Below are 20340 nucleotides of genomic sequence, written 5' to 3' on the forward strand. Positions count from 1 at the left end.
TAAAGTCAGCGACGCTTCAAAGACCCCAAGAAATGATTCTAAAACAAACTTAATAAAACATGTATTGGGTCTTGCCCATGGTCCATCCAAACTCTATTCTGTCTCTGACTGTGGCAACAGAGAAAGGTTTAAAGATCTTTACGACATCACTTTAAAATGGATTGGACAACACCCTCCCACCCTACTCCCACCCAGACATCCCTACCCTCCTTCAATAACCCAGATAAGCCAAGCATCTGTGTATTGATTCAAATCTTTCTAGAAGTTGTTTTTACTCTATACTGACTTACATGTAGGGTCATGAATTTATTAAATTTACGAACTGTATTTAGAGTGGTGTTTTCTTTATTTGTTTCAATATCTTATTCAAACAATTATGAGAAGCATCAGAAAAGCAATTGACAGATCAAGAAGTTCCCTCAAAATATAAAGAAATGCCAAAAGTGAGTTACAAATATAATGATACATTTAAACATTTACATTAATCCATGATTTAATCCCAAATATATGCAATAGTACAATCTAATTCAGCAGCTGTCAAAGATTTATTAAAAATGCCATAATGTAGGGATTAAAGTGGTACAGTATCATCTTTCTCTGTACCTCTGTGGCTACATATTTTACCTCACTTGGAGATGATCTCAAAAGGCTATTTTAGAGGCTCTTCATGAATGTGAGACTCAAGCCAAGAGGCCTTCCTGGCTTCCTTGATAAATCCTGGCATTTAGTTTCTAATAATCTGAGATTTGGCGATAAAGTCTCTATTTTCCTGATCCTTATGCTTCATAATCTGATTCAGATTTTCCATGAATGGTAAAAATTAAATAAACTGTTCAGGCTGAGCTGAGGGAGTGGGAGAATAAGGAGATGGAAGGATGCAAAAGAAACATTGTTTTAATGGATTGGCTGTGTTTCCTTGGAGGAAACCTGGTTGGGCAAACTGCAGGATGCTAAGGAAGGTTTAAAAAGTATCAAAGAAGCAAAATAGTAGCTGCATAATATGAGGCAATGTGGACAGTCTGTGTTGTGGCTAAACTATTACAGCTATATCTATCTATCTATGTCCGCCTCTTTATCTATCATTTATCTGCCTGCCTGCCTATCTATCTATCTATCTATCTATCTATCTATCTATCTATCTATCTATCTATCTATCAATTTTACTTTAAAATAGGCCACTGAACTGGCCTTCCCCTACACCAGCATCATACATCTGTCAGCTACAGACGATAGCTGAGCACAGTTAGCTGTGCTGGCTGATTTCTTGAGGTTTGTTTCTGGTTAAACTCTCTAGAACTCTGACTTGAGCTTTGCCCACTTCATGCAGACACAGCCTGCATCTGATGTGCTGATTCAATTATCACCTAAATACTAATCAGTAGCCAGTTTCTCAGGGTGGAAAGATTCTTTTCCAGCCACCTAATATTTTTGGATATGGTTTCCAGAACAATTTGAAAAATTTCCAGATGTACTCCTTGGTCCTTAAGAGATTCAAAGAACAGTTTCACCTGAAAAATAAGCAAGAAAAGAATTACTGGCATTGTTCATAAAACACTTTCTCTTCTAAAGGGTTTCAAAACAGCTTGCAAATTATACAAACACAGGTGCAAACATTTCCCTGCCAACCTCTAAAAGGTTATTTTCTACTTCTTTTTTTGGCATAATTATTATTTCACTTTATCTTCAAACGATGGATAAATAACATAGGAATGACAAATCTGACAAGTGAGCACACTGTGGGTAAAGAAGTTAAGTGACTGAGCCAAGTGATTGAGTAAGCAGTGATCTGGGATCTAAGTTCTAGAATTCTGAATTTGCTTGAAGGGTAAATAAATTCAAGATTTATTGTGGAAAAAGGATATAAAACACTAGAATGCTTAAAAAAAAAGGTAAGTAGAATTACCAACAAGAGTAATTTTGTTAAAAAGACCTTTAAGTGCTTTTTCAAACTTCAATATAATCATTCAAGTGATGATACAATATGAAACAAAATAATACAAAAGCTGTACACCAGAAATTGACACAACATTGCAAATCGACTACACTTCAATAAAGAAAAAAATACAAAAGGACTCATCTCTCAAGTGTAATTTTCATTTTGAATGTTATAAACACATGTATTTTAAGAGGTTTTAGTCTTGTCCCTTCCATTTACTTGTTATGTGACATTGAACAAACAACTTATATTCTCTTAATAAAATGACAACTTCAGATCACATCTAAATTAACTTTCAATTCTACAATTTGAACTTTTATTTTTAAATTGTTAGTAATAGAGAGTCACAAACCTCTTGCAACTCATCCTTGGAAGAAAAGTGAGATGTTGTGCCAGAGATGATCATTCTTAGGGCAAATGAGCCCAAGTCAAATCTGAAAATAAAAAGGAATCCCACAGATCTAAGTAATAGAAATGCCAGCCCTATGTTTATTATATAACATACTACATACATTTTAAATAACATTCAAATAACATTAATAACTATATAATACATGATATAACTATGTGCAGTACAATGGATACTATTACCTTATATAAGAATAACTCATATTTATCCAGTAAAATCTGAAAGCTATGAAATTTATGAAATTTGATTATAAAATAAAAATGTAGATAAAGCTTTTTTAGGAAATATGGCCAGCTTATTCAGGAATGTTTATGTTTAAATTTCAGTTTATATTTATAGCAGCATTCTCTACATTTTTGTTTATGCAACCCATCAATAAAGATTTTTTGACCAAGAATTTCCCAATATACATACTTTTTATTTATAAATTATATGCATGTACTATGTTAAAGGTAAAAAAGAAAATGACAGCATAAGATAAGAAATAGCATATGTAGTAATATTTTCTTCTTGAACTCTAAGGTATTGTCTTGCGTTCTTCTTCATCTCATTTTGGACACCACTGTGTTTAAACACTATTTATTGGGGGCATTGTTGATTGAATTCTCATTCAAAGCCAAAGACAGCATTTTTCACCCCAGTGTCTTATACAGAATTTGTACCACTGATCAAAGGGATTCCTGTTGAAAAGCAGAACACAAATACATCACAGAAATGGTCCTAAGTCTGGGCTCTGTACATGGTTGGGCAGGAGGATAATTTCCAGTTACAAAATAAGTCTACAGCATTGCAGAAAAGTCTGATCCTTTCAGAAGGAAACAGATAGTCATGCAAATAACCCAAACAATGATTCCAGTAGGGTCTTTAAGAAAAGACATTAAAAAAAAAAAAGCAGTTTCTAACTGTTTAATGGTCATGTGGATGTTGACCCCTTGAAGGTCTGGGGAAGGAGTGGAAAGGTGCTTTTTGCTTACACAAAGCTTTCTGTGAGGATTCTCAGTCCTTTTTAGCTGAGAAATGAGAGGGAAGAGGAACTGAGGATGACTGACATCAGAGATGCCAGCTGATACTAAGAAAAACAGAGCAAACTGCCCAGCTCTCTCATTCTCATTCAGGGTGTTTTCCAAGTAGCTCATAAGTGACATTTTAGATTTGAATAAGGAATGGCTGAGCACCTTGGCGGGGTGTTTGTTGTGAGAGAAAGCAATGTCATCCTGTACATTCCAATGAAATCTAATTGTTATTGGTTTTTCTGGGGCTGCTTTAGGTCCAGGAGCATAGTGGAGTAAGCTCTGGTTCTTCCAAGAGTTGAAACCCCAGAACAGATTCATAACTAGTCCAGTTTTGAAGGGTTGCTCCCAAAGCACTTCTGATTTCTTTTAGCTACTTCAAGCTCTCCACTGTTCCACCTCCCCAAGGCAACTGGGGAGTAGCTCTCATCCAAATTCTGTGGGAAAAAACTGCATCAACAAAGTAAGCTAGATATGTTTGATACCCTTTATATGGCTTCATCGGATTCTTCTGGGCTGGAGAGAGAGCCAGAGAGGGTAAGGGCATGGGGCTGGTGACTGGGTTTAATTCAACCCTTACTTGTTCCCAGCAATTCTTCATTGCCTGGGCTGAGTGAGAGAACTCTGTTCACCATTCCCTTCCTCTCACTCCTCTCCCTTACACCTGGACAGGGTAATTTGGGCTACTGAGTTTTAAAATCGACAGATTTCATTTAACCACATGAGTAAAATCTGTATCATTTATATGCTTTAGGGGCCATTTGAGTACGCTTGGTTTCAGGCAACGGAGATACCTGGGTGAAGGAACACACACTGGATGTAAATGATACCAACTTTTTTAGGAGATGGGTCCAATTTTCTTTTACAAAATTCCAGGCTAATTGCTGCCCCTTTGGATTTCTGGCAATTGCATGAAGAAGAGCTGCCAAATCCTGTGTCTTGATAACCTTGCCTTCCATTCCTAGTTCAATTAATCTGAAGAAATAAAAACCACTTTATTTTTCATGGTATGTGTTATATAATAGAAATTAACTCAGGCTACCAGTATATTCAAAGAATCAGAGAAAAAGAGGCATGATGAAAGTATAATGTACCAAAAACAGTAGTAAACTCTCTACTGGCTAACATTTTCAATGCTCCAGTTAAACTTTTACTATTTTCTAGCAGTAATGTTATTCATTCACTATTTCAAAAAACTTTGATTAGCATCTTATACGTAAGAACGTATTTTTTACAATAATTTTCCTCCAAGGTTCTGAAAGTAAAACATTGCTGTCTAGTATCAATCATATGACTAATAACTAAGGAGCATCTGTTTGTTTGCTCTATTTGTATTCGGTCATATATATTGCTGGAAGTAAAGTCAAAGTGGTTCAAATTCTATTTCAATCATTTTTATATGTCTTTGAAATTGGTGGTTGAAATTTTAGTAACTTCTCTTAATATGTGTAAGTTTACTTTAAACAATTCAGTTAAATTCACTTACTTCATTAACTTTTCCTGATGTTTGCTGGTCGACAATGCATACAGAATTTTGTTTTTTTCAGCAGCTGACAATGACAGTCCATATTGCTCTAAAAGGTAATTCCATCCTGCTGTTGTTTGAGCGCCCACGGAATACACAATCTTTAAAACATCTGTGGGGATACTGTAATATTAAGCACAATAGTTAAGAAAAAAACTCTATAAAAGGAAAGCCCCTTTTTTCTTATGATTTTAAATTGCTATAACAGAATCCCCCTGAGTTATTTCCAGTGCCTAGCATATTAAAACTTTTCTTCTGGAAAATTTTCATAAAAATATTCTATGTGATTTTACTTTTCAAATTATTTGTGCTTTTTTCCCTTAATGATGACCAAATGTTCACAAGGATAATAATCATAAAAATATACCTACTTGGAGATGAAAATAGAAAGTGAGTGGAGTCAATAAACAAAAGAAATGATTTCTGAAATGTAAAAGCACTGGTCTATACAGAATTCTGTCATTAAATAGTCTATATTGATGCTATATTAAAGGAAAAGATTATTGGCTGCTGCTTTAATGTCACATTAAGAGTGTGCTGTAGCAGGCCTGACTCTCTAGGTCTGAAGAATTATAATTTAGCACAGTTGTTTAGAGTTCAGTCATTTTGTAATTCTATAAAGCTGTTAAGATGCAGTATTATTATTTTCTGTCCACCTAAAGAAGACATCATGCATTTGGGGTTTTATTGTCCTGTAAGATATTAACTAGTTTTGATTCTAATTTGGTCATGGTTTTTAATCCCAAATGTCGTTAGATCAATAATAAACCGAAATTCATATTGATGGCTTGGAAAAACCACAACTCAGAGAGGTGGGGATGGGACAGGACATTTGCATGTATCATACAGTGGCCATATGGTAGGGATCGCACAGCTTATTGAACTGTCAAAGCTGCCCAGGGAGACAGGAAAATTATCCTACTTTTTAAAAATTGGAAATAAAGCTCAGAAAGGTTAAGTAACTTGCACCAAGGTGACTTACTAGCCTTATCAGAGACGGGATTTAAACCTATGATTCTAATGTTGTCCTGTTTCCACAGTACTATGTATACTTAAATATCCCAAGTGCCTTTGAATCATAAAACAAAAATAAAGTAATTAAAACATAATCCATATCATTTTGATATTAGTGTATTTTACTGTACAAATAGATGAAAACTGGTAACAAATAAACTGTCAGTTCCTTGAAGGTAGGACACATAGCTGTTTTGCTCACTGCTTCATCCTTAGCACCAATAGCAGTGCCTGGCACATAGGTGACATGTGAAGCATTATATTTTGAATTCATGAATGAATTAATTAATCAATTCATCTATGAAAGGAAATTCTTCATTAAGATTAACACTAGCGGTCTTGAAGTTTAGGGAAAAAAACTACAATACTTAGTTATGTATTCTTGATTATAAACATAAATGAGATCTACCCAGAACTTTTTCATAGGCATAGCATCTTATTCAACATGCTGAACCATCATATCTACTGGACAAGGGTTACTGCGTGTGTGATCATCCCTCTTGTGGCTAGCATAAAGCAGAATAATATTCTATTGTGTTACAGGGCAGCAGGATGTTTATATTTTAGCCTCACCTACACAATTCATTCTAACATGAACAAAAAAGAAGGGAAAAATATAGCTAAAAGATATTTTTTCCCTGAAACTGATTTTAGGCTAAAATCTCAAAGAGTGGAAAAGTCCAAAAAAGAAGAAACTGGAATTATTTTTATTTTTAAAGAAGAGGTCAAGGAACGATTTCAAAAAGCTCACAGAGATTTAGTTATGTGACGAGAAATTATGATAGCATTGCACAACAATCTGGCAGAGGGAAAATGGACACCATTACTTTACATGGGACTAAAATTGTACATTTTTTTTCTATTTTAAGAAATGAATTTTCCTTAATTCACATACAGATTTGATTTCTCAAAACAGCCAACTCCAGAGTCTGAGTTTTGGCAGTAACATTGTAAAATGATGTATTGGACAGAAATCAAGGCTTACACTGAAGACATAGTGGGGTCTGTTAGTACCTATGGGTTGTAGCTGCTAAACTGAACTGCAACATAATCCGTTTGATCACCGAGCATCTTCCTAATCATGATAATCACCAGAATCAATTTTGCCAGCACATGCATCCTTCAGATGGTCAAAGTCATCAGTTTCCTATCAAAGTTGAGACTTGGGTCCAAGGCTTGGCCTGTGGTGTGCTATTGGTTAATGAGGACGTAAACACGTTTTTTAAAAAGTCCCCCACTTTTTAATTTAATTTAATTTAATTTAATTTTTTGAGTTTCATCTACTGATCACTGATGTTTCAACTGCAGGTACATTTCACACTGCTTTTTATCTTTAAAAGGCATTACTCTTAGAGATTGGGCACCCCCCCACCTTCCGCTCTGTCTGTCTTTCTGGTACCATGCAAATGTTTATTGCCTCTGCTCTACAGGGACCTAAACTTCACTCCCACAAAATCTATTGAGCACTTACTAAATGGGAGCATGAAACAAGGGTATGTAATTCCCAGCATGTTTTTTTTCCTATCCTCACTAAAAGGTTTTAGATCTAATGTCTTGCATGATCAAAGACTTTTACATCAAAGTGAAAAGAACAAAGAATAGGAGAGAAGTCTAGACCTACTTTAATTTTCCACTGGATTCCACCCACTGAGAGAAGAGTTCAGTTGCCTTCTGGATGCAAGGAGTATGGTTCAGGTAACAGGCCAGCTTCAAGAGAACCGAACGCAGCGTTCTGTCCCAGACTGAGCCCTCGTCGCTCCAGCTTTGCATGTCAATCACTGGCTTAAAATACTGGAGAATGTAATGCTGCAGAAAGCACAGGATGGTTTACAGAGAGGCTAAATTTAGTTTGTAACAGAGCTCTCACTCACCCATCTAAAGGGCTCAACTCTAAACTGTCTGCAGAAACTTTTCCCAAAACACTGAACTACTTATCTTTATATCTTGCTTCTCTTTTTCTGGCCTCCACCCACTACGCTTAAGAAACAGAAAAGTTTCTCCATTAGAAATATGATTTGATTTCCTACTTGAGAGGGAAATATCAATTGATACAAGATAAAATCACCTTAGGAAGGATGTTTTGCTCATGATCCTGGTACTGAGCTCTTAGGATGGTGATGACAAGGAATAAGGGACGTCCAACCATTAGGTGCTAAGGCGTTGGCTGTGCTAACAGCCAGTTTCCTCAGATTCTCCAAGATTTAACCCCAAGAGTTCACACAAAACAGACCATGTCTCCTTGAACCTCCAAACACTGTGCTTACCTATTGAATTTTCTGAAAGTAACACAAACCTTGAGGTTTTCAGTGATGTCTGAAATATTCCTTCTGTCTGTGGTGTGGTAAAACAATTCTAGGTATTCCAGACCTTTGAGAAGGGCAGGGATGCTTGTTTCACGTTGGAGATAGCGAGTCAGGTCAAGGGCTTTGTCCAGGGTCAACCTTCCTGCGCTGAGGTATAAAACGAATGTCGGTTGTTTGTGCATATCTTACCATTCTTAACATTTAAAATATTAAAACAAATATGATCTAGAGAGCAAAATCAAAAGCAGCTCATTATATCCAGACCATTCAGTTTAAATCCCAGCTCTGCCACTGACTAAGACCAGTTACCTTACCTTTCTATAATTTAGTTGCCTCCTCTATACAATGGGGATAATGATAGTATCTACTTTAATCCTACTGTTGTAAAGATTAAGTGAGTTAATATAGGTAAAGGGCTTAGAAAAATGCCTAGCAAAAGTGAGAGCTTTGTAAATGAAATAAACTTTAGCTAATATTAATATTTAGCACTAAATAATATCGAAGTTTTCATATATTATGTCATTATTCTCTAATTGTTCAATTTGTGGGTTTAAATTGTTCCTGCAAGTGAATTTAGAACTTTGAGGACAGTTATCATGTCTTTTGTGTTTTGATGTCCTTCCTGGAGCCTAAGAGAGAAGCAGCAATTATTCTGATTGAGACAAAACATGGATTTTCTTTTTTTTCTTTAAAGAACGTACTTAGATTTGAAAGTGATATGCCTTCTCTACATTATATTTTAATGAGAAGAACAAACAACAAAACTATTATTCTGAACACCGAAATGGTAGGGTCTCCTCTGTACAGGAAGTAAGGCACCGTACCGTCACTTTTGTAAAGAGGGTCTCACACATGTTTCTGAGAGGACCTGTGTCCCTGCAGCGTCTATAAGCCATTCTTGTCAGATCCAACTCCCAGATTAAGCCTAACAGTTTGATATGGAAACAGATTCCAGAACAAAGGATTCCTCTGTTGAATTTTTCACGAATGTCATGCTCTACCCTCTTTGGGTTTTTACAATTTTAAATTCTTATCTAAAAAGAGGGAACTGAAACTAGAAAGAATTGAAATTAAAAAGACCCAACTTTTGTTGTGACTTTACTCTTCTCAATCATAATGACATACTGCTTTAAAACAGAGTTACGGAAAATTTTTCAAAAATTTCATCTGAAGACAGAGGGCTGGACCATATGTTCTATGATTCTGTGGTCTGCTATATTTTTTTAAACATAAACCCACAAAATGTCACTCTTCCTTCCCACACGGGTAAGTATCATAATATATGGTGCAGTCGGTAAGTATAAATACAGTCATAGCCTTTACCATTTTAAATGTTAAATTTAGTGCACAATCCATTCATTACTCTGTTCACACTGGGAAAATCAATATCAAATTGGTAGGAAAATGAAGGAAGAATTGGCTGCTTATGTTTATTCCTCTTTAGACTTTCCTGGAAAGACAAAGTGTTCTTTTCCCTTTTCCCTGTTTATCATCCACAGACTAACATGTAGAGTAAGTCAGGTCACAGGATCACCAACAGAAAAAAATATTAAGGATCAGGTGCTGTATTGTGCATTGTAAGCTTTTCCTATTATAAGAATTACTGTAAAGTACTCACTTCATTCAGTGTGACATATTTTCTTTCAGATGCTATGTAGTCTGCGAAGAGTAGCAGCAAAAGAGAGAAGTTAAGGTATTGCATCCTAGGGTCAAAACTTTAAAAAGAATGTTTAACAGGTAAAAATCACTTTATATGAATCCTGTTTTCCTTTTTGGTCCAGCTTAATTTATTTTTTACCAAGACAAATGCCTTTATTTACTTTTATATTTACCTACTTTAAAAAATTAATCTTAATGTTCATTTAAAAGGGACTCCTTTTCTCTTCTTACAGTTATTGTTTAATAAAAATCCAGCCCCTCACCATCTGCCTTCTGCTTCAATCAATGCACAAAATGTTACTTAAACATCTGTTTAGCTTAAAGTCCAAACCTATATATAAGGACACACTTTATCCCAACAGGAAAAAAAAATCTATATCTACTTACTTGTAAGTTTCAGCTAAATGGTACCTTCATGAAATAAACTTTATTCCTGAGGAAACAATTCAAGGCTTCTTTTTATGTTATTGGACTAAAAGAAACAAATGCTTTTTCTGTAAGGAAACTATGGTTGCCGTTTTAATTCCACTCACTTGGATGAGATCCAAGTCTTAAGTTATATTTAGTAAGGAAGAAACCCTAATTAAAATAAATATCCGTTCCTGGGTCAAATTTTATCTCCAAAGTAAATGTGACCACTGATTCCTTCCTTTAACTCTTAAATAGGTATTTCACAAAGCAGGGAAGGAAGAGATAGAAATCTCTGAGGAAGAGTGGCAAGTAAAAATATTGAGACATATCATGAGACTTTAAAATCGTCTCTGCATACAAATATTTTTAATATAGAAGTAATATAAACAAAGTACAAAATAATTGGAAAATAAAGAATAAGGGCAAAAGACTCATAATTTCGCTACCCTACACGTTCACTAATAGCACTTGGAATATTTCTTTCTGTTTTTGTTTTTTTTCACCTTTAGCTGATCCTTTTTTTTTTCTATGTAGTTGTAAACATAATAATACCTAAGCTTACGTACTGCTTTTTTTCAAATTTCACATTATTTGAAATCCATTTTTGTATGTTGTCCCCTCATCTTTCTATTCAATGCATGATCTTGTAAACAATACAGCTGCCATTTATTGAGCTGGCACTGCGCTTGGTGCTTTATCTACGTGATCTGATGCAATTCTCAAAACAACTCTGTATGATAGACATTATCGTTACTGGAGTTTTAAAGATTAGAAAATTTAGGAGTTAAAAAGGTTAAATAGCTTGCCAAAGGTCAAACAATAAGTGAAGAGGTAGTACTTGAATTAGTCTATTTTAAACCAAAATTTGCACTTGGAACTTCATTAACCTGTCTACCTAGTGAAGAAACGATGATTGCTTTTCCACTGATGCATCAATAACTGTAGGGTTCCTTCTGCTAAATTTAGACTACCCATATATTTATAGGCTAGAAATAGCAAAAAACACTTTGCAGCTACTTGAAAGAATGGCTTTCATTTGCTGAGTTGTCAATATTCTTCATTCTTCCTACTCTTAAATTTTTAATCTACCTTCTTTCCAATCTGCTCAGAGTTTCTACTTTAAGTAGGCAAACCCCCTCTCTAACAGTAGCCCACTTCTCAGCTCATGTTCAAGCATCCCTTCAGATGTAGGATGGCTATATTACCATGTCCTTCTGAGACTGTCGGGACTGAGGATCAAGCTCTCAACCCTCTCACTTTTCTAACTGGAGAATTCTGTTGTATGAAGAAGCTTTGCCTGAGAGATGTCATGCTGGTTACTTTTACTTAATTTGACCTAAATAAGCAACTGAAAGGAAATAATATGTCACAGTGAATAAAGTGAGTACATTACAGTAATTCTCAGAGTAGGAAAAGCTTGCAGTGCATGACATGCCACCTGATCCCCAATTTTTTTCCCCGTTGGTGACTTTGTGAACTGATTTACTCTACATGTTATTCTGTTGATGATAAATGGAAAAAAGGAAAGAAAATGCTTTTTCTTTTCAGGAAAATCTAAACACAAATAAACATAAGCAGTCAATTCTTCCTTTATTTCTCTACCAATTTTATATTGATTTCTCTAATGTGAGCAAAGTAATTTGAAATTATAAAGGTTATGACCATATTTATACCTTTTATCCAATAGATTACATAGATATTTGGTGAAAGAGCAAGCTACTAGTATAAACAAACTTTAAATCTGAGGTCAAAAGTTTAAATATCCGGAGGGTCCACCCTCAGTGAGGCAAGCAGGACTTTGTGTACCATTTAGGACTTTGGCACAAGCAGGCCTGGACCAAAGGAGGATCTGCCCACTGCAATCATGCATATGGTTGCCCTGTGGGAATGAAGGCCCACAGTTGCCAAATTTTCTCATTTTTAAAGAGATTCCAGAAGTCAGGATTTTTACATAAATTTTCCCACACTTTAAAGTGTTGGATTAAATTTTTAAACACTGTGTAGGTCAAAATACCTTATCAGTGGGCAGGCTTCAGTCTAGTGGCCTGTATTGGACCTCCATTCAAATCCATGTCATATGAATGGTCAACACTGAACGTTTGGTTTGAAATCTAGCATATCTGGTTATGCATCAGTCATTTCCTGTGAAATCAGATGAAGTTTTGCACTACCTTACTAGCTGAAACGCATCATGAATCAGACCTATCCTGTCCTTAGGTCTGAGAAGTGTGTGGTTCTGATTCAGCAGCGTAATGAGTTGGTCCCATCCATGCCCCTCGTAGTGAACGATGTAGTAGCCATTAGAGTCCACATTGAATTTCACCCAACTGGTCGTCTCAGGTAAGTCCAGAGTGTCTAGGAGGAGAAAATTGGCATAGGCGTTTCCTTATCAACATACATAACAGTGACACCTCCAGAGCTGTTAGTCTCCACACTGTTACTAATAAACCAGTGGGAAAACAAAGTTTTGGAAGGCTCACAATGATATTTTCATAGTCCACTGGACGGCTTATTTGGGAATGATGGCCTTATTAAATTAATAAATAAACGAATTCCTAGGAAAAGTGCTGATGCATTTGTCCTCAAAGGCAATCTATGCAGGTCTAAGAGGCATGCAAGGGCCCAGTAAGCCAGATAATTAGTATAACTGGAATTTGGCTTGATTTACTGGTAGCCTGGTCTCAAGGTTTTGTTACTGCTCATTGAAATATGTATATGTAAATAGGTGATCCATTTGTCCAGTCCTTATTTTGGGTGAAATAAGGACTCCAGTTCGAACATGACATTATGATGGAAACATTCTCAAATTTCAGTGAAGTGTTTAGAGGAGAAATTGAAATTATATTAAGTAATTTTAATACAACAGATATTATACTAGGTGGTAAAGTAACATTATCATATTCTCTCAAAAACTCTATGAGGCTTAGTCCCCATTCAAAATAAGATGAGAAAATTGAAGCTCAGGAGAAGCTAAGAAATTTTCTTAAGGCCCACAGCTAATAGGGGACAGTGAGGATTTGAATCTAGGGCCAATCAATTCCAAAGTGTATGCTTTTATCCATTGAATGAGTAGGTATTAAAAGACATTAAGCTAGGATGCCATCATTTCTTGATAAAAATCTGTCTCTAGACACTAAAGCACAAGAGAACTTCCTACTGAATAAAAAATTCAGCCTTTCTGGCTAAAGGCTTCTTTTGGTAACACATATATGGTTAAATGAGAACATCCTCAAACACATATTTTTCATCGTTAGATTACTTACAGTATCTTTCCTCGAAATAGCTCAGAACATATTTAATTTCAGAATTAAAACACCTACTTGACTAATTAGTTCATTACCTGTCTTTGACTTTAGAAAGTGTTTATGAATCTCATTAGAGGAACTTGTAGCGTAGGTCAATGGGATATGCCAAAGGTACCTGTGTTAGAAAGTAAAAACTGTTACAGATTAAATGAGTGGCCATTTCAATTTTCACACTGTCAGACTGATAGGCTGTAAAAGACACCTAGCAGCCCATCTTTCACACCTGCAATGGTCTTATAAACTTTATAGGCTAAGACTAGCAGATCCTTGGGTGTGCAAAATTCTTGCATGATTATGAAGGAGCAGCAATATATACCTAATTGAACTCTGTCATAACTACCTGTACCATTTGCTGTTCAAATCTCACACCACAAGTTCTGCTGGTTTTCTTCTGAGTATTTGGGAAAAAATTCACTCTTCCTTTCACGTTTTCAAAAATTCTGACAGCCTGATATTAATTCAAATCACTGAACCAAAGCTGTAGGAAAAGCCCTAAAAGGTAAAGATCTTACTCCAGTATGATTTTCCACTTATCCTTTTGGTCAACAAAGCTACCCACATTCAATCCCCAAACTGCTAAGTGACTGAGAGTAAGTGGTCAGCAATGCAGCAGGATCTGCACATCGGCCAAGTCCAGAGGGCAGAAAAGCAGAGCAGACTGGAGGAAAAGGCCTCAGTTACTTTTCAATGGCCCTATTATGGTAAGTAACTGAAATTGGCTATTTTTTTCTTACTAACTTTCTAGCAGCTCCTAGAACTCATTTCCTCTATCACATCAAGCCATATTAGCTATAGTAACTGTACACAGGTAAAATCATATGCTTGAAAACATCAACAAGTATAAAAGAGAAAGAAGAGTAACTAAGGATGTGTGCCCATTAGTCCTCAGAAAAATATACAACAGTGAAAGAAACAATATCACAGACTTGATCTAGTAAAGGATCAGAAAGGATTATCTACCAGCTAACCTACAGAGTACAGATAATTAACAAAGCAATCGAAATATCTACACAAAAAGGTAAAAACAGACACATAGATATCATTAAGACTTAGTGGACTGAGATTCCCGAATGGATCTTGGCTAGAATTGTTATTAGAATCTAGATCCTTAGAAAAAGACAATAATCATAAGAGCCAGCACAGATTCACTTCGATTATTTCATTTCAAATTAAACTCATTCATCTTATTGATAGGGCTAATAGATCAGAGGAGGGTGGATGGTGTTGTATTTCTTGATTCTAGTAAAGCCTTTTACAGATTTTCTCAGGACAGGCTGGTTAACACAACAGAGTAGTTAATTGGATTTGCTTTTACTATTACCAAGAATGTCATACATTTTAAAACATTACATTTATATTCTCTTACTGAAAAACAAAAGGGAACCAGAGGTCTTATCATCCAATTTATCACATACAGAATGTCTTTTCTGTTCCGATAAGATGTACAGCTGTCATAACACTTCCTAGGTATCGGCCAGTCACATGACTTATTAGGCCCCAGAAATCAGGTAGACAGTCAAGGTACATTATAATAGAAATATAACTGACGACCTTCTGCATCAGAACTGAGGTTCTAAAGGGGGCCGTGGAATTATTAAGAATGTGGCGCTGAACAATGCGGTCTGAACTGCCTGAAGTTCTTTAAGGCTGTTGTCAAGGCTAGTTTAGGCTTTCGATTTCTGTGTAGAAATAGCATCCCATAAAACGCCAGAGAAGCTGAAAGAAAGCTAATGTAGTAACAACCAAACTAAAAAGAGATAAACGAGACCAACAGTAGAAAAGTAGTGACCTTTCCTGCAGGGGCCCCCATTCAGGGTCCTCTCTGAAAACCCCATTCAGGAAGCGTTCCTGCCGCAGTCTGAGTGAGCCCCCTTCTTGTTTAACCACCACGAGGGGGATTCCTTTCTGCAGAGTCCACGTAGTCATCATCTCCTTGATCTCCACATTTTCCCCCAGGAAGGAGAGCTGAAATGACAAGTGACTTGAGTAACTCAAGACAGAGGAGAGAAACCAGAGAGAGCTTGGAAACTTTGACTTTCTTGGATACCAGAAAGTGGCTTGGGGAGGAAGTGAGGACTCCAGCTGCAATCTCAGGGCAGACCATATGGACACTGGACCAGGGCTGCCCACTCCAGGGCTACTCCCTGCTGGTCCCCTGAAGGGGGGATATATGTGGGAGCTAGAGGGTTAACACATGGCAGGAAAGGCCAGGAGGAAGGGCTTGAGATTGGAGCCTCCCTCCTGCTCCCTTTCAAAACAAAAAAGCAGGAAAAACCCCTCCTCTCCATTTTAATAACGGTGGAATCCAGAGAAATGGCTTAGGAGAGGAATGTCTCTCTTTAGAGAAGCTTTTAAAAATCCACTAGAACAATATTATAGCAATAGAGATATACTGAACAGAGAACAGAACCTCTAGCTTCCTAGCTTCTGGGCGATGCTGAATCTTCCTTTAGAAGCCATAATTTATAAGATGACCGTGACACTTTTTAAAAAGCTTGCCTCTTCCCCCCCCCCATAATGACTTTATTTTCTCTCTCCTAAAATACTCCAATAACTTCCCAGAAGTAAACTCAAAGATGGAGCCTCAATAAAGCCACTCACTCTATTTCCAAACCTAACAACATATTTTGTTTGGCATTTTTCGGAGCCCAGAGGATGCCAGTGCAGCAGTAACCAGTCAGAGGAATTTTGAGCTGAGTTATTTTCAGCCAGCAGTGGGATTGTGGGAAAGTAGAATTATAACAACAAAAATATAGTAGTAACGGCATCACCCCTCTGCCAAAACGGCCTGAGCATTCTCCTTGCAGTCAGCTGCGGAATCTCTCTTTCTCTCCAGTTATTTCAAGCGAGACTTGGGCTGCTTGACACAACTCCCATTGGGTCAGGTGATGTACCAGATCTCCTCTGCTCTACAAGTCTCTTTCTACTTACTGTGTTGCTTGTTGTCTTGGAATCGGAATAACAAAATCCACCAGACGTAAAATCACTTTCTAAACAACTCTATAAAACAAGAATAAAAGAACACTGCCATTTGGGCCCTGATACTTGGCTGAACATGCATATCAGACATGGATGCAGACATTTATTAGCACAGATATGTCACAATTTAATTCATCTAGAGCATAGCAATTTGTGGGGGAAAAACACAGAAGCTATTCTTTATTGTTTTATCTGTACAGTTGATGTTTTGTGACACAATGCTGAGTCAGGTATTCTCAGGAATTTACTGTTTTCACACCACACTTTCATTTGGCATCAGAAGGAGATCAACTAGAATTTAGGACCTTCAGGGAAGGGTTAGATGGGACAATTCCCCAATAACTAGGAAGAAGTCATGATGTAATTGAAAGAATAAACACGGGATTTAGAATCTGAAGACAGATTTTTAAGTAATGACTCCATCACTCACTTGATACATGATCTTGAGCAAATCCCTCCCATAGCATTAGTTTTCCTCATCTGTAAAAATGGGATAAGAATGCCTACCTTACCTTCTTGAGACAGTTATAAGCATGATGTGACAACAATTAATGTGGGAGTGTTCACAGCTGGCCTAAAAGAATTCTGTAATTATTGGCCAGATTTCTCCCTTAATCCCCTTTTCACCCACTACGTACACCAAAGACAGATTCCTCCTTGTTAAAGAAAGTCTCGGTTGAGATCTTCATACTTGTACACACACAAACACATCACAGCAAAGGAGAGGGATGGGAGAGGCTTGTTGAGAACCTTAGGGGGGATTGTGGAGAGAGAACATCTGGATCTCCTACAGGAGATGATGGAAGTGGATAAAGAGCATTTTTATAAGAATGATTAAAGATAGTGTATTTTGAACTCTTTTATCATTTTCAAGAAATGTGAGTAAAAGATTTGAGCTACTTTGAAAAAATTTTTAATTACTTGTATTTGTTTCTTTGGCCACAAAATTCACACATAAATTAAACTTTGAGGGTCTAGACTTTATAAGGGCATGAAAAAACTCAAATGAGGTAATACATATTTCTTTTTAAAGTGTAAAGTGCTCTACAAATATTGAAAAATGAAAAATTTATTATTGTTCATGGGACATAAGTGCTTATACAGAGGAGAGGATCTCTTCTGTCTACAATGGCTTGGGGTTCTTCTACCTGCAGGCACAAGCTCTGCCAGCTCAGTACTCCTGGAAGAGTTTTGTCCTTGCAGCTGAAAATCTAAGAATATTGCAATGATTATTGGAATCATCTGAGTCGACTGCATGTTTCCTGCTTTGTCTCGCCTGTTATGAATTCCAATGACAGAGACCATATGTTCTTTAATCAACGATTAATTGTTTCTTAATCATGATTACAGGGGCACCAGAATGCTAGAGGCCTGACATGATTCTTCCACTCAGGCAAATTTTATTCTGATTATTATCATTGTTATTATTGAACCAATAGAAACCAATTAAACAGAATGTCATTGTGTTAAACATTCACAAACGCACTTTTAGGCGTTTAGCAGAAAGGTAAATGAATGAGGACTGGAGCAGTCTGTAAGGAGGAAGTGAAATGTCAGAGAGCTCTCAAAAGGTGGATAGCACCTGCATTTTTGGAAAGAAGAAAGAGCATTTCAGGTATCAAGAGAACTAGAAACAAAGGCACGATGACAGAGGTTAGGCAGGATTTCATTCTATGAGGAAGAGTACAAGTTGGGAAATAAAGCTGAGCAAGTAGAGTTCTTCAACCTTAAATTTGGGCAGAGAAGACTGGGTGTTATAAGTAGGAATTTTAAAGTTATGAAAGATTTTGGAAAAAAGACAAAAGTGTAGGGTTAACCGTAGAAAGGAAACAATGGGAAGGAGGTCAAATATTGAACCCTTGGGGCTAGGCCAGTGTGGCATCTTGGTTTAGTATGGTGCCAGAGGAAAAAGAGAGGTGCTGCCTTCTTAACCTTGGCAGTATGGCAAAGGGAACAAATGTTTGTTGACTGACAACATGACTATTTACAAACCTTCATAAGTAAATTGTCACTTTTTTAGGTTTAACAGCAGTCTGCTGTAACCCAACACAGCACTTACATTTGACAGACTGTTCCACAGATCATCGTTCTTAGCATTTCTATAGCTGAACTTCTTTAAGTAGTGAATAATTCCTGTCTTGAATTTCCCCTCACTCAGAAAATCCTTGAGCATATTCAAAATACAAGCTCCCTAAAAAACAAACAAATAAAAAACCCAAAGAAAAAGAAGATAAAAGAAAAATTTAAAGGAAGCTTAAACTTTATGTGTAACTTCAGATAAATGAACAGCAAATAAAATTAACAGTAGCACAGGCAACAGTAACGTGGCACCAACAACTTAAACTGTTGATGTGCTGGCCTCATTATATTTCTTCTGAAAGCAGAGCTTTCACTAGCCCATGGCATTTACTACCTTCTTATAGGAAACGGCATCAAACATTTCCTGTATTTGAGTAGGAGTTTCTGCTTGATTGGAGATAGGATGGGATGAATTTAATGAATCTTTTTTAATTACTTCAAAACACGTATTCATGAAGTCATCATCCTAAACAGGGAAGAAAATTTTTTCAATTTCAATTTGACACTCTCAAAGCAATAGGAAACCAGTTAGGTTTAGCAAGACATTCTCAGAAGTAAGTATTCAATCAATATTTTTTGCAAGATGTTTTTTTCCCCCTTATATAGTCCCCTTTAACCCAATTTTCTATTTCATAAAGGCACAAATTCAGTATTCCTTCAGACACTACCTGAATGTTTACCATGTACCAAACTTTTGGATACAGAAATAAAGATAAAGCTCCCATTCAGTGAACACGTGCTCTGTGCCAGGATCTTACATCCCTCATCTGTAATCCTTTCAATACTCTGCAAGGGAGATGCATTATATGCATCTTACAAGTGAGAGTGTATGAAGCTTTGGGATTAGGTAGCAAATAAGAAGACTGTTGCTGTTCATACTGTACTGGACCAAATGTCTACCCCAAAGAGCTAATTATCCATTACTAACTACCTTGATATGTGGTGTTCAGACCCCCTTAGGCCTATAAAAGTAAGACACGTTTGAAAAAATCTTTTCACACATTTTGCAGAGGTGAACTGGCCCTTTGGAAATTCTAGAGGAGTGTGCCTCCAGTCCTGCTCAATTAAGGTCACATGTCAGGAAGTCTGTAGGGGATCTGCAGCCATGGGCATTGTCTCGTCCTGTATCATCATGTGTGGACAGTGATATTCTCTCCTCTCACCCCACGTACACAGCTGTATATTTGTGCTATTTGCACTCTCTGTCCACAAGCTTTTGGGTGAAGGATTTATGTTGAATGTTCTCTAAAATCACCAATCTTCGTCCAGTTCTATGATCTGTGTTACGGGCCGAATTGTGCCACCCCAACCCCATTCATATGCTGAAGTCCTAGCCCCCAGACTATATGTGGAGGTAAGGCCTTACAGAGGGGACTGAGTTAAAATGAGGCCATTAGAGTGGGCCATAATCCAACGTGACTATCATAAGAGGAAATTTTAAAATACAGACACCAGAAAAGACCGTGTGAAAGCACAGCGAGAAGGCAGCCGTCTGTAAGCCAAGGAGAGAGGCCTCAGAAGAAACCAAACCTGCTGACACCTTGATTTCAGACTTCTGGCCTTCAGAACTGTGGGAAGACAAATTTCTGTTGTTTCAGCCACCTAGTCCATGGTATTTTGTCATGGCAGCCCTAGCAAACTAATACCGTCTATTTTGAACACCAAACAAAACACTACAGATTAAAAAAAACACAATGCTGTATTGCTTTC

General features: G+C 36.8%; 1 protein-coding gene across 1 annotated transcript in view; it reads right to left on the reverse strand.

Annotated features, from left to right (window-relative positions):
* Positions 1 to 205: 205 nt before the first annotated feature.
* ERAP2 (endoplasmic reticulum aminopeptidase 2) overlaps positions 206 to 20340 on the reverse strand; it is a 37445-nt gene continuing 17310 nt past the window's right edge. The window contains exons 8-19 of the mRNA XM_015246734.3: positions 18965 to 19096; positions 18611 to 18742; positions 16504 to 16572; positions 15362 to 15537; positions 13608 to 13687; positions 12439 to 12622; positions 8188 to 8344; positions 7516 to 7700; positions 4842 to 5003; positions 4190 to 4330; positions 2289 to 2370; positions 206 to 1508 (exon numbers count right to left, since the gene is read on the reverse strand). Coding sequence (XP_015102220.1) covers positions 1365 to 1508; positions 2289 to 2370; positions 4190 to 4330; positions 4842 to 5003; positions 7516 to 7700; positions 8188 to 8344; positions 12439 to 12622; positions 13608 to 13687; positions 15362 to 15537; positions 16504 to 16572; positions 18611 to 18742; positions 18965 to 19096 — 1644 coding nt within the window. The 3' untranslated portion in view covers positions 206 to 1364. The remainder of the gene's footprint in view (positions 1509 to 2288; positions 2371 to 4189; positions 4331 to 4841; positions 5004 to 7515; positions 7701 to 8187; positions 8345 to 12438; positions 12623 to 13607; positions 13688 to 15361; positions 15538 to 16503; positions 16573 to 18610; positions 18743 to 18964; positions 19097 to 20340) is intronic.

This window comes from Vicugna pacos, chromosome 3, assembly GCF_048564905.1.
Source record: "Vicugna pacos chromosome 3, VicPac4, whole genome shotgun sequence".
NCBI classification, from domain to species: domain Eukaryota; kingdom Metazoa; phylum Chordata; class Mammalia; order Artiodactyla; family Camelidae; genus Vicugna; species Vicugna pacos.